Source organism: Rousettus aegyptiacus, unplaced genomic scaffold, assembly GCF_014176215.1.
Source record: "Rousettus aegyptiacus isolate mRouAeg1 unplaced genomic scaffold, mRouAeg1.p scaffold_m13_p_13, whole genome shotgun sequence".
NCBI lineage: Eukaryota > Metazoa > Chordata > Mammalia > Chiroptera > Pteropodidae > Rousettus > Rousettus aegyptiacus.
In genome coordinates this window covers 49306093-49319254 of record NW_023416288.1, presented here as the reverse complement: position 1 = coordinate 49319254, position 13162 = coordinate 49306093, and the positions used below count along the sequence as shown (strand labels likewise).

The 13162-nt window shown below is 53.2% G+C and overlaps 1 protein-coding gene and 2 pseudogenes across 2 annotated transcripts; 1 reads left to right on the top strand and 2 right to left on the bottom strand.

The window, feature by feature from the left end:
* Positions 1 to 178: 178 nt before the first annotated feature.
* On the bottom strand, positions 179 to 13143 carry LOC107520322 (ATP-binding cassette sub-family F member 2). Of its 2 annotated transcripts, none has more exons than XM_016163972.2 (15): positions 13046 to 13143; positions 12182 to 12383; positions 7962 to 8174; positions 7323 to 7505; positions 7068 to 7239; positions 6483 to 6578; positions 5426 to 5528; positions 4070 to 4165; positions 3828 to 3947; positions 3650 to 3739; positions 3191 to 3301; positions 2551 to 2613; positions 2224 to 2352; positions 1440 to 1643; positions 179 to 774 (listed from the first exon to the last, which is right to left on the bottom strand). In XM_016163972.2, the coding sequence occupies exons 2-15, from the start codon at positions 12339 to 12341 to the stop codon at positions 637 to 639; spliced, it is 1878 nt and encodes a 625-aa protein (XP_016019458.1). In that variant the 5' UTR covers positions 12342 to 12383; positions 13046 to 13143; the 3' UTR covers positions 179 to 636. The 2 variants fall into 2 exon arrangements, with proteins under 2 accessions (XP_016019458.1, XP_016019457.2); XM_016163971.2 differs by lacking the exon at positions 13046 to 13143 and adding an exon at positions 12892 to 12987.
* On the top strand, positions 4706 to 4824 carry LOC118611020 (annotated as a pseudogene).
* On the bottom strand, positions 5785 to 5903 carry LOC118611074 (annotated as a pseudogene).
* Positions 13144 to 13162: the final 19 nt, after the last annotated feature.

Here is a 13162-nt window from a genome sequence, read left to right as displayed (position 1 = left end):
ACCCCCGGCCTAAGGCACAGTTTCGAATTGGCAAAAGGAACTGGGAGTTCCTCCGGGTCCCATGGACTGGTCTTCAGTCCACGCTCACCCCGCCCATGCTCTGGCGGATGGGAATGATGTCGGCACTGCAGGGCAGGGTGGCAGAGGCCCAGACACCCGCGAAGGAAGAGAGGGACCATGGCTTCTTCTTTCTTTATTTGACGCTTTGTAGACGTCACGCAGGTCTAAAAGTTACACTGTTAAATAATTATTTAAAACCGATCAGGACTAAGGCCCTGATCCAGAGCTCCAAACCAGAAGCAGAAAGGAATGGGGACGGTGGGCTGGGGGTGTTCCGCCAACATCACCAAAACCCAGAAACCAGGATCCGAAGCTCCTTTCCGGGCCAACCAGGGTGTGGGCCCCTGGGCAAACCCTCAAGTGCCTCTGGCTGCATCAGTCGAGGTCGGGAACCAGCAAGGGGCTGGTGGGAACAGCCAGCTGAGTCCAGACATGGACAAAAATCGTTGGAAGGACAGGAAGTGGACAGGCGCCATCCAGCTGTAGACAGGATCACAGAGTGCAGCTAAGGCAGGTGGGGGCAGGGGAGGGGCTGGGGCGCGGTATTGCAGCAGTGCAGGGGTGCGGCCCCAGGGCTCACACGTTGTGGGTCCTCCTGGTGAGCTGAGGCTCCTCGCCCACCAGCTTGGACTTGAGGTGCTCCTTGTAGGCCAGGATATCTCCAGGCCACTTGGTGATTGTCTGCTTCTCACAGACCCAGATTTCTTGCGCAACCTAGAAAGCAAAGCCTGGATTTAGCGATCCTGGCCAGCACGCCCATCCCTGCCCAGACTGTTCTCGGGGACTGCCGGGACGAAGACTCCACGGCCTCCCCGGCGTCACCTGCGCCCTACCCGGCTCACGGTGCTTTCACTCCCCCGGCGTTCTTTGGAATGGCTTAACCCAAGGGTACTGTAACTGGCGGGTCCGGAGCCTCCCAGGCGGGGACCTGCCGTGTCAACCGAGTCCCAGCTTCCTAGCGAGGCCGAGATCTGTTCAGAGGCTTCTCTCTCCGCTCCGCCCCACCTTCCCCAACGCTGCAGATGACCAGCAGCTTTCCACCAGAGACTGGCGGTAGTCCCTGTCTAACCAAAATCCTTAGTATAATACCATTTCTAGGCTGAAGAACCTTGGGATAGCAGTAAAAGCACTCTGTCCCCTCCCGACTCTGGCCACCAAGGCCAAGTAGGCTAACATCCCCAAATGGCTACGGAAGGAGGGGAGCATCCACCCCTGTCAAGGCTCTCTGAGATCTGGTCCTCACCACTCCATCTATGCCCTGAGCACCTTTCCCCAAGTCCAATACACGTGTGTTAGGAGCCCGGGACGTGCCAGGGCTGTGTGCCACACGGCCCCTTCTGGACGCCCCCGCCAGGCTCCCAGCCTGGCCGGGCCCTCACCTGCTGGATGAGTCTGAAGTCGTGGCTGACCAGCATCATACCGCCCTCGAACTCATTGATGGCATCGGCCAGGGCATCGATGGTCTCGATGTCCAGGTGGTTGGTGGGCTCGTCCAGGAAGAGCATGTGGGGGTTCTGCCAGGCCAGCCAGGCCAGGCACACGCGGCACTTCTGCCCATCAGACAGGTTCCGGATTGGGCTCACCTGAGTGCAACCGTGACGTTTACATAACTTGGTGTTACACCCGCCACACAGCATGACTCACTTCTCCCCTGGCTCCTCCAGTAATACTATTGCCATTTTATAAAAAGTGGGGTCAGGAAGACCCAAGATCACAGAGCAAGATGGTGACACAGCCATTGCTCTCTCAGACCTGAAAGGGATGCATCCGGGAGCCAGAAGCCCTTGCCATTACCAAGGCCGAACCTATACGCTCTCAGCACATAAATCCTAAGGCATCGGGGCGACCCGGTGGACCCCACTCCGGATCTCAGCCCAGAATCCTGTCTCCTAGGTTTAAGTTCCTTCGCCCTTGAGCGCAACATCTGGGGGCAAGGGCATGTCAGAGACTGGCGCGCTGTACCTGACCCCCTCACAGAAAGACCTAAATGCTCTACTGCATGACAGCCCAGGGCAATGGAGAGGAAGCACGCTCTCTCGGGGGCTAGAATCAAAGGAGACTTGGGGGAGAGCTCCCAAACCTGGGTGGCCAGGATGGCGAGGCCTGACCATCCAGCCAGTCCCTCACTTCCCGGGGATCCTTCACACGCACCCCTCCACTGACCTGCTGCTTCCCGGTGAGGCCGTAGCGCCCGATGATCTTCCTCATTTCCTCCTTCTCCTTGATCTCCGGGTAGCACTTCATCATGTACTCCAAAGGCGAGAGGTCCAGGTCCAGCTGCTCTTGCAAATGCTGTGGGAAAAAGGGCCCGCCCGGGTGCGGCCAGGGCCCCATTTCGTAAGGAACCCTGCGGGGCGGCCTGCTGAGTAACTCCACACTCCACCCAGGCCCGTTCGAGAGTCCACGAGAAGCAGGCGGGAGGGGAGCGGGGTCCCATGACTGGGTCCCATGCAGCCCCGCGGACTCCCACCCCTCGACCCGGGCCTGTACCTGATGGTAGCGCCCTATCTTGACGTGAGAGTGTTTCCGGATCATCCCGTCTGTGGGTAGTAGCTAGAAAGAGAGAGTAATAAATGAAAATATAAGCACGCGGGAAAAGAAATCCCACCAGAAGCAGACATAGGAAGGGCAGGAAAATGTATGTTCCCAACGAATAAGATTTATACGACTCCTAAGCAGAGCCTCCACCGCCACCTCGCAGACTGCTACTCTGGCCCTGCAGAACTTAGGAGGATGTACCGAAATGCATGTTCTCAACACGCCTGTTCGGTGGTTGCCAAGTGTCTACCACAGAAAGCACCGTACGGTGTAACAAAGGACTTGGACGTAAGCACAATGTACATTTTCTAAAACAAAAAGAACTCTAAACACGCAACGTTTCTGAATTCTAAAAGCTCTGGCTGGAAACAGAAAATCGTTGAGACGTGTGCGTGCGCTCTCTCTCCGTCTCACTCGGACTCCCTGTCCCTCCTCTGAAAAGAGCTCTAAGCCTCGCCACTGCTCAGCGACCACACCCCACGCCCAGAAGACGGCTCCCCTGCCGCCAGGGCACTCGGGCTCGCCCAAGAGTGGTGGCCCCTGCACCCCTGCCCTCTCCCTCGGACGACCCATGCCCCACTGGACGCTGTACCTCTCCGGTCAGCAGCTTCAGGAGAGTCGATTTCCCTGCTCCGTTGGGCCCCACCAGAGCCACTCGGGTGTCGAGATCAATACCAAACTCTAGGTTGTTGTAGATGCAAGGCTGGCGGGGTGGGGTGGGGTGAGAGGTGGACGTGAGGCCAGGGCACTGGTCCATCAGGCTCGCAGACCAACCCTGCCAGGTCCCTAGTCACCACAGAGGACGCGGGACTGTGGAGACAGCTCTGGGGGCAGACTCCAGCCCATTGCCTCCGCCCGCCAGCCTAGCTGAGCGCTCTTCCAGCTCCTCGAAGAGGGGCCACTGAGTCCCTGGCTGAGGCACCCCAGCTGCCACGCCTGAAAATCCCTCACAACTCAGAGTGCAGTAGGGAGCTCAGCGCGGAAGACTCTCCCAGCCAGTGGACATCGACCTGTGACATGCCCCGGCCTCCCGACCCCACGCGACACTCACCGCATCTTCCGTGTACTTGAAGCTCACGTTCTGCACCATGATGACGGGTGGGGGGATCTTGCCGCACGGCGGGAAGTAAAACGACAGCGTCTGGGTAGAGGAGAGGGCGTTTATCAAGTCAGGTCCCTTCGCAATCACCTCGCTTTAGGCCGCCCGACTGCACCCCGTCGGACCCCACCTTGTCGCTCACGACCCTCTCCGTCAGTCCCGATGCCATCATCTTCTGCAGCGTCTTCTCCTTGCTCTGGGCCTGCCGGGCCAGCTTAGCGCTGCCATGACCGAACCTGGCAATGTAGTTCTGAAAGAGACGGAAAAAGCTATGTCACTTCCTCCTGACCTCCTCCGGCACCCCCAAGCTCCCCTAAACCCCCATCCAACTCCTGGGGAACGCGAGCTCAGCTCGGCGATCACTCGGCCCACCTTCATGTGTGCGATCTGATCCTGCTCCCAGTGAAACCGCTTCATCTGGTTCTCCTCCAGCTCCAGCCGTGTCTTCACGTACTGATCGTAATTACCCTGCAGGGAAACGCGCCGGGTGAGGCAGGCGGCCTGAGCCTCAGCCCTGGGTTTCGGGGGATGCAGGATGGCACCCGACCGGGTCCCTGGCTATCGGGCTGCAGTAGGGAAAGAGGAAAAAGTGTATCCAACCTGGAATCGGAGGTTTTTCCAACTGTGTCCCGTTAGCTTAGAGCAGGGCTCCAAACTCAACTCACGTTAGCCATAAAGACAGCCACGGCACGGGGAGCAGCCCTGAAAACCACTGTCACATGGACATCACAGGGCTCACAGTGCTTTGAGAGCACCTCCTGCTACTCCCCAGCCCTCGGATGACAAGAACTGACCCCAGGAGGGAAGACATTAGACCTGTGAGACTTAGGACCTGGCAAATCCTGCACAACTGGACTACCATGTTTCCTATCTGCAAAACACTGGACTCAACCTAAACGTCAAGAGTCTGACAAGGTACGGGATGGCCACACATCAACATGGCATGGAGTCATTAAGATAAATGGGGCTGTTTATATATACTCATATGGAAAACAGTCCAAGACATATGTCTACAGCCACGCCACCCTATACGTGCCCGATCTCGTCTGATCTCAGAAGCTAAGCAGGGTCGGGCCTCGTTAGCACTTGGATGGGAGACCACCTAGGAAGACCAGGTGCTGTAGGCATTTAAAAAAAAAGTTAAATACCCACAGAAGATAATGATTGAGGTTACAACTGTGATACATATGTAAAAAATTCCCTTAAGATGCTTGCAAATACAAAAGAAATTTCTGGAAATTTAGGGCTATATAAGAAATATTAGTACTCCTGGCAAATATAAATGAAAAGAACTTCTGTTCTTCATTTTTTATTTGATATATTTTTTGAACTACAGAATATGATACGGTAAGGCGCTAAGTCAGGCCGTTGACATCCTGACTTCGTCCCTCGTGGAGGGAGGGATAAACGTGCTCCTGCCACAAAGCAGAGTCGAGCAGTCACTCAGGAGGGCGGAGGGCAGCAGGGCCCGCCTGGGTACCGTGAAAGGTCGACTTCTTTGCCATAAGGTAAACACACCCCGTGTGCATAGGCTGCCAATGCATGGCTTATGGCCTGGAAGCAATTACTTTGGGACTAAAATAAAACAGGCTGCGGGACTTCTTGTCCGCATCTTTTTATAGCAATAGGTAGAAACGAGCTGCTATGTCTGTTTTTTTTTTTTTTTAAAGGAGAACGTCAGGGATTGGTAAACACAGAGGTTCCTGTGGAGAAGCCAGGCCCACTCACCGTATAATACTTCAGTTTCTTGTTGTGCATGTGAATGATGTTGGTACAGACACCGTTCAGAAAGTCCTGGGAATGGGAGACGAGGACCAGGATGCGCTTGAAACTGCAAAGCCAAAGAACCAGTCAGGGAGGTGCTCAAAACCGGAAGACAGTCCGCGACAGGAGCGCTGAGAGTCGGACCCAGAAAACCTTCCTCGCTCCCCATCCTTACACCTGAGCACCTTTTAGATCTACTGGCCAGTTCCCGGCTCTCGGCAAGCACCTAAGCTGCCAGGGCACGATCCACCTGTAAGGGCACTCTGAGGTGTGGTGGGACAGTCTGACTTTCCTCCATCTTCTGTTCTAATTTTTTTCCTTGATGCCTACGACCCCTGGTCTTGCTAGGTGGTCTCCCATCCAAGTGCTAACCAGGCCCGACCCTGCTTAGCTTCCGAGATCAGACGAGATCGGGCACATTCATGGTGGCGTGGCTGTAGACCTCTATTCTAATTTTCAACAGAATTGAGTGGAGATGGCAGTGACAGCGACGGTAGAAACAAAAGCACATGTACACGAACACACGCACAAACGTATCCAAGACCACGGGTGGGGAGAACCGGAACAGGCGTGGTCGAAATCGCCACGCTCTTCTTTTTGAAAGAAGGCACCACGTCACGGCAGAGACCACTGAAAGGCTTCTTTCGGAGCTGGTACAATATTCCAGGGTATTAGCCACAAAAGGACCGTCACTCAGCTATCCTCCCTTCGTCACTACGTCCTGACCTTTAATCTTAAATGAGAGTTCCTCTTTATACGATGTATATAAACACAGCTGAAGAACAGTCTTGAAAAGAAACAAAAAACCCGTACGTTTCAGACGAAATAAAAACAATCATATGTGAAGGCCAGCCCTGAAGACACCGACCTTGTCAAGCTGGCCTTCGCCCTGGCCTCGCTTCAGTTCATTTGCTCGCTGCTCTAACCCTAGTGTGGTTTCTGGGTGTCCACTTCCTCTGGACTCTGCTCGATGCCCTACTAAGGACCTGCCCGCCCCCAACCGCCAGCCCCACCCCCTTACGTCTTCAGTTCCTCTTCCAACCACACACAAGCGTCGAGGTCCAGGTGGTTGGTGGGCTCGTCCAGGAGCAGCATGAAGGGCCGAATGAAGAGGGCTCTGGAGGACAGGAAGGAGACAGAGCCGCCTCAGTCTAACAGGCGCTACACAGAAGGGGACTGCCGTGCCTGCCACGTGCAGGCCTGGACTGAGTCCTGAAGTCAAGCGTAGGCTCTGTGCCGCAGAGGGAAGGGGAGAACTAGGAGAGAAGCCAGAGTGGCAGAATGGAGTTTAAAGGGGAGAAGACGCCTGAGCAGTGGAGAGAGGACGCAGCTTGGAGACGTGGCTGTCAGAGTCCCGAGTCCTGTGAGTCTATGAGTCTTTTATGGAGGCTGGTGACCACCAGAAGACGAGAGGAAATAAACCACTATGGCGAAAAGTAATCGGGACAGGCCTATCTGGAAGGGCTGCCAGACTGGCAAGGAGGCCGACGAATGTTTTTTACTTAGAATCTCCAGACAGCAAAAGCAAGTGAAACATTTCCACTGGAGTGAGCGTTCCACCCTGAGAGATGGGGAACTACAAAGGGTGTGGGAGGGGGGCGCTCACCTGGCCAGGGCGACCCTCATCCTCCAGCCCCCACTGAAGTCTTTCAGTTTCTTGCGCTGCATGGCAGGGGTGAAACCCAGGCCGTGGAGGATCCGCGAGGCCCTCGTCTCCGCCTTGTCGGCATCCAGCTCCTCCAGACGCTCGTAGAGCTCCATGAGCTTCTCGCACTCCGCTGTGGGCGGCGCACGGCTGTGAGGCTCCCTGGGCCTTTCCGGCGGGGAAGGCCGCCCCCGCCCCCTGGGTCCGGAGCCCTACCGTCCTCGTGAGCCAGCCGCTCGGCCTCTCTCTCTAGCATGGCCCGCTCCGTGTCGACTTCCATCACACACTGCAAGGGGGTCTTGTCACTCGGGGGCATCTCCCGGGTCAGATGGTAGATGTCGATGTGCTCGGGGATGGGCACCTCACGCTTCCCAATGGCCGAGAGCAGCATGGACTTTCCTGAGAGGGGCAGGCGCAGAGTGGCAGGAGGACACGCGGCACGGCTGTGCCTGTCCCCGCCCCATTCCGGTTCCTCCACGCCGGCCAAACCTCGACGCCGCCAGGTTTTGAGTATCTTCCTGCCTTCCAATCGAGCCCTGCTACTGCCCCTACACACGCCCCTTTCTTAGAACGCCTCTCCTCCCGTGCCTGCCCCGCCCCGCCTGAGAGTCCTGCTGGTCCACACAGGCTGCGCCCCCGCCCCCGCCCCTCTGCAGCACCTACTGTCTGTCGCTGCTCACGTGGTACTTACCACACACCGCTCTGTATTGCTAGCCCCTTCCCCTGGGCATATCTGCTCTCCCACCCATACTGTAAACTCCTGGCCTCGCACACAGCTGGCGCTAAGTAAACACTCGCTGGGTGACAGATGAGCCAAGGAGAGACACCTCCCACCTCGCCTTCCGAGGGTCTCACCAATTCCATTTAAGCCGATAAGGCCATAACGACGGCCTGAGTTTAATTCCAGTTTGGTGTCACTGAGCAGTTCTTGTCCGTGAAAGGTGAGGGAGAGGTTGATAATGTGGACGTCAGTACTGTTGGGATGAGAGGCAAGGACGCCCGTGACAGCTCGGGCAGCAGCTTTCTTCATCTCAAAGTCCTCCAGCTCCTTGGTCAGCAAATCCACTTCTGAGGAGAGTTTGAGAAAAGGGCTGTAAGACAGACCCGGCTCCCACAAAAAAGGCATGTCCCAGAGTGCCTGCCTGCAGAGCTTAGTTAACCCGAGGCTCCAGGGTTTGTGGCTTCTGCTCCTTACGCAGATTACCAAATGTTGTCATACAAAGAGCTGAATATTGAAAAGGGAGGTATGTTCTAAAGGACCTGTGCTCAAAATCAAGTTGAAGAGACTCAGAAAGGCATGGCCTACAGGACTGGGGCTCAAGATCAAGTGAAGCAGACTCAGATGTTTCACAAGTTTTAAACAGAGTGTACACTGCATACGGATCTGCCCTGATAATCTGCTTTCTTAGAAACCTTTTACTTCAAACTTATTCTTTTCATTCTAACTTCTCTTCATCTTAGATGATACAAATGCATGGAAGAATGGCTAGAACTCCAAATTATCCTCCATCGGTACGTGTTAAATAATTAGTCCTAATGCCCGCCCCACACTCGCCCCAAAGATGATACTGTAGAGGGCAATTCTCTTATTCCATGACCTAGAGAGCTTCCAGACGGTGCTTCCAGGAAGCTATGCTGCCCAGAAGGGGCCGGCGTGAGAAGACGCAGAGGGATCGACGCGGGCACGGCCAAGGCTGGGAAACCTGAGTTCCCAAGTCTGGAGGGCTTCAGAGATGCAAAGTGATCGTGACACAAGACACTAGCTGTTCTGCCTCCGTGGTTCCTCGGGCATGACTACACTGTCGGGTTGGGAAGAAGCGTTACTGTTAATGGCTAATATTAACTGGATGATATTTGTTGAGTGTACTCTGCGCCTGGCATTCTGCTGTATCATCATTCCCCAGCTAACTTAACCCCCATACCCCTTCTGACATATACACTTAAAATAATCCCCATTTTATAAGAGATTAGATTACATAGCCAAGGCCAAAAAGGTTAGTGACAGAGTCAGAATTTGAACCAGGGTTTGTCTGACCCTAAAACCCATGATCCTCAACTATTTCACTATATTAACTTTCCATAGAAAAAACTGCCCACAAAGTATTGCTGAAAGTGGGATAGAAATAGGAGTAGAGGAAGTCTTGGCAAGCTTCTTCCAGAAGAGTAGAGGTGATCTATTTACCTTTTCAGAAAGGAGTCAGAAACGATACACAAGTTTCCACTACCGTGAGAATTTTCTAATCTTTTTAGTCTTTGTCACCCCTGCCTTTGTTCCCTTAGTGATTTTACAGCAGAGCCCGTGAAATGAGAGAGAAAAGCCGTGTGCTTGTCCTCAGAAAGGTGAAGACAGGGTAGAGGACGGAAGAGAGCTCGGGGCCCTCCTCGGACAGGCAGGTCTGGGGAGACCGACTCTGAGAGGAGTTGTGGTGGTTAGTCTCAGGTCACTGTCCAAACACCCCATCCTGTCAGGAGATTACCAGTGCTGGCGACACCACCCGCTCTACTGCTGCACCTGCCCTGCCGGCACGGAACCAGCGCTGAGGGCGGAGACTGCCCCACCAGTCGGATGGCAGCCAGTCCGTATCTACCTCAGCCCCTAGCAGTGCTATACCAGTAAGTTCTTAATGAACACTTTTTGAATGGAGGCCAAATTTTTCAGTTTTGACTGAAGGGAGGAATTTTTAGTCTCTTTTCAATACGGTTGTGACTAGACTTCCCATGGCCATGGTTTGTACCAATCTCTATTCTAGATGTTGAGAAGGTGACGGAGTAGGGAGAAGTTTATGATCTGTATCGGTAGTTGCTCCTGATTGGTAACTACCGACAGTAAACATTTTAGAGTTTACAGGCCAAACGGCAAAATCAAGACTATTATGTAGGTGTATATATTGCCAGTTGAAATGTAACCATTTAAAAAGATGAGGAGAGGGAGTGGCTTAAAAAAAAGGCTGGCCAAATCTGGCCAACTGCCCATTTTTGTACATAAAAGTTTTATTGGAACACAGCCACATTCATCACTTACACAATGGCAGAGTTGGACAGCTGCAACGGAGACCATTCGTATGGCCTACAAAGCCACAAATATTTACTATCTGGATCTTTACAGGAAAAGTTTGCTGATCCCTAGTTTAAATCTCCATCTGCTCAGGAAAGGGGAAAATCAAAAGTACGAGAAAGCTATACAGCATTTTCTCTTGATCTCTTCCAGTTTAAACAATCTATGACCTAAGTCATCTCCTGAGCTTCAAAAGCAAGAGACTTAAACAGACCTCATTGTCTAGCCCATAGCGCTAGACAGAAAACAGGCAAATAGCACTGAATAAATGGAAAAGGGATTTTGGAATAAATCTCATTGGAGAGAATATTGTCCCTTCTACTCAATCCACAAACAAGGGGACCAGCTTAACTCCAATGCCTGTCTTAAAAAGTCTCACATTCTAAAGAAGGCTGAACTGTTCGTGAGAGATCACTTTCTTTGATATTTATCTTGATCTTTCCATACTTTACTACCCAAGGAAGGCCATGTGGCAATTACAATTGGTAAAGGTTGGAGAATGGTGACCTGCAGCATCAAGTAATCCCAAACCCAGGGAGAAAAGATGACCCAGTCTTGGGAGAGGGAGCAGATGACCCATCAATTATGAAAGCAGAAATGACCCTGGTCCTGGGCAATAATAAATGCTTTGAGAGTTGTAAAGAGAACAGATTTCGTATTTCAGAACAGCAGCTCCCTGAGGAAGCAGGGTGAAAACCTAAGCTCCCGTAGTACTGAGATGAGAAATTCTGTTTCACAGGGAGAAAGGTGAACAAGAAATTTGTAATGGCGACAGTGGATAATAGTCTCAAAGTGCAATGCAGTTTTTTCTTTCCAATTTATCCAGAAAGTACCTACTGATAGCTACTGCTTAACCATGGTTTCTGAGGGGCAGGCGTCAACCCCACCTCTCCACGTTAGAGATCACAACTCAGCCTGACCGTTCACTCCCATCATTCCTCACTTCCCATCCCTCAGCCACTGTGGCCAGGAATAAAACTTCCCCATGGCTGGACTTTAATGCACCAGCTTCCTCCTATAATTCCTATTCTGCAGACAATTCTTACCACCCGATTCTCTCCTTGCAACCATTTTTAACTCCCCTTTTTCTGAATCCCTATCTGTCTGTCATAATTCACATTAGTAAATCTCTCCTCTTCAAACATTTACTTAGTATTTCTATCTACAAGGATGGTCATGCAAAAAGGTTTGCCAAGACATGTCCTGCACTTAAAGACCAAGTAATTTAGATAAACAGAAGGTACAAAGGTAAAACTGTAACACTATAAGATGACAGAAAGCAACAGTAAATAGAAATGTTAAGATCAGGTTTGACTGTGAAAGGCTTTGTAATCTTGAGCTGGGCCCTGAGAAAAATGTCATAAGTAAACAGCACAGAAATTGTAGTATTAGAACTTAGTGTGTAAAAGGACATAAAAGTGGTGACTACTCAAGGGACAAAAATAGTCTGGATGGAGCAAAAGGCCTGTTTAGGGAGTTTTCAGGGGGAGGAAAGAAGGCTAGGACTAGACTGCCAAGAGCCTAGAATATTCTTTACCACACACTGCCATGTTTCTTCATCTAGACTGTAAGTCACCAGAGAGCAGACTGTATTTATAGTATCTTAGTATGCAGCAGTGTCCAGCATTTGAGAAGTACTCAACAAATATTTTCCAAAATATAATGAATGGAAAGGTGAACAAGAACAAACAATTGATAAGTGTCTCTTATTGGTATTGCCACTACCCCTGGGAGGACAAGGGTATAATGTGGCAAAGAGCCTGGCACACTGACCTCCTCGTGGTCTAGTAGACAGAGCGACAAGGCAGCTTGCCACTGGGTATGTGAGAACCTGTGCTGTTTCCTTGAACAATTACAGGATGCTACAAGCTCTAACTCTAACTCTACTGTTTTGGTTCATGAAGTTTCATGGCACCAGATACCATCTCCAGTGCCCCCAGGATCAGGATCCTGACTCCGGCTGGGACATCCATCAAGTCGTAGCAACCCATCCCAGGAACCCACCTCTCCCTCAATTCACCTGTGGTCTCTTGGCCATTGACCTCGTCATTTCTCTCCTCTGCCACCTGTGGTTCTGTAACAGCATCCCCGTTTTCTTCGTGTCCCTTTCTGGGCCGCTGTCGTGCTTTGGCAGCTTCCTTCTTTTTGGCTGCCTTCTTCTTGGCCAGGTCAGAGGGCATGGTGATGAACCACAGGCGTAGGTTACTGTTCTTCCAGGGAGCCTGAAGGAAAGTAAACACCCCAAAACGCTAAACTTAGGGAAGAGTGTCTGGGCCCTGCTACATCCCTCTCGGGAATTTTCCCACCCAGCCTCCGAGACCCAGTTCCGCCCGTGGCTGGTCGCTCCCAACTTTGTCTGGGTCTCTCAAGCCGATTCTGATCCTTAGCCGCTCCTCTATTCTTAACACCTCTTCCCTCGGGCTCCGTCCACCAATCCCCACGGCCTGCCTCTCTCTGGAATCGCTCCTCCTTTCAGGGCCGCCAGTTAGGGACCGGGTTCTGCCCCTCGGCACAGGTCCCGTCTCCGGTTTCCCCACAACTTGGCGCTCAGCGCTCCAGCCCGCCGCCTCGCTTTGCCGAGCTTCCTGCTCCCGCCTCCCCCCGGGCCTCCTCCCTGTGGCACCGCTCCACACCACCTAGCTGTGGGGTCCAGCTTCTTCCCGGGACGCAGCTGTCCTCCCGCTAGTGAGTTCCCCCAGGGTCTCCACACTTGCCACCCCTGGAACCAACCCCAGCCCCCAGCCGCCAGCTTCTCCGCCTCGGCCTTTTCTTCTTGCTGGAAGCCTCCTCCATCCACCACGGCCCCGTTCCTTCCCCCTCGCCTCGTCTTCCCTCCCCATCGCTGGCCGGCGCCCTCCCCCCAGCGCCCCTTCCCTCAACTCACTGGGCCTCGCCGCTCGGCCTCTGTCGCAACAGAGCTGCTCTTTGGGCTCCCCCGCGTGCGGCCGGCTCAGCAGCCAATCACGGCCTCGCGCGGCTCCTGGCGCGCCGCCGCACAGAC

What these genes read in the sequence shown, in the direction of transcription:
- LOC107520322 (XM_016163971.2), bottom strand. Translation starts at nt 12,954, where the DNA reads ATGGAGGAGGCTTCCAGCAAGAAGAAAAGGCCGAGGCGGAGAAGCTGG. An exon ending in GCTGGCGGCTGGGGGCTGGG is followed by an intron (nt 12,384 to 12,891) that starts GTTGGTTCCAGG and finishes ACTTTCCTTCAG; the next exon opens with GCTCCCTGGAAGAACAGTAA. An exon ending in TATCGGCTTAAATGGAATTG is followed by an intron (nt 7,506 to 7,961) that starts GTGAGACCCTCG and finishes TGCCCCTCTCAG; the next exon opens with GAAAGTCCATGCTGCTCTCG.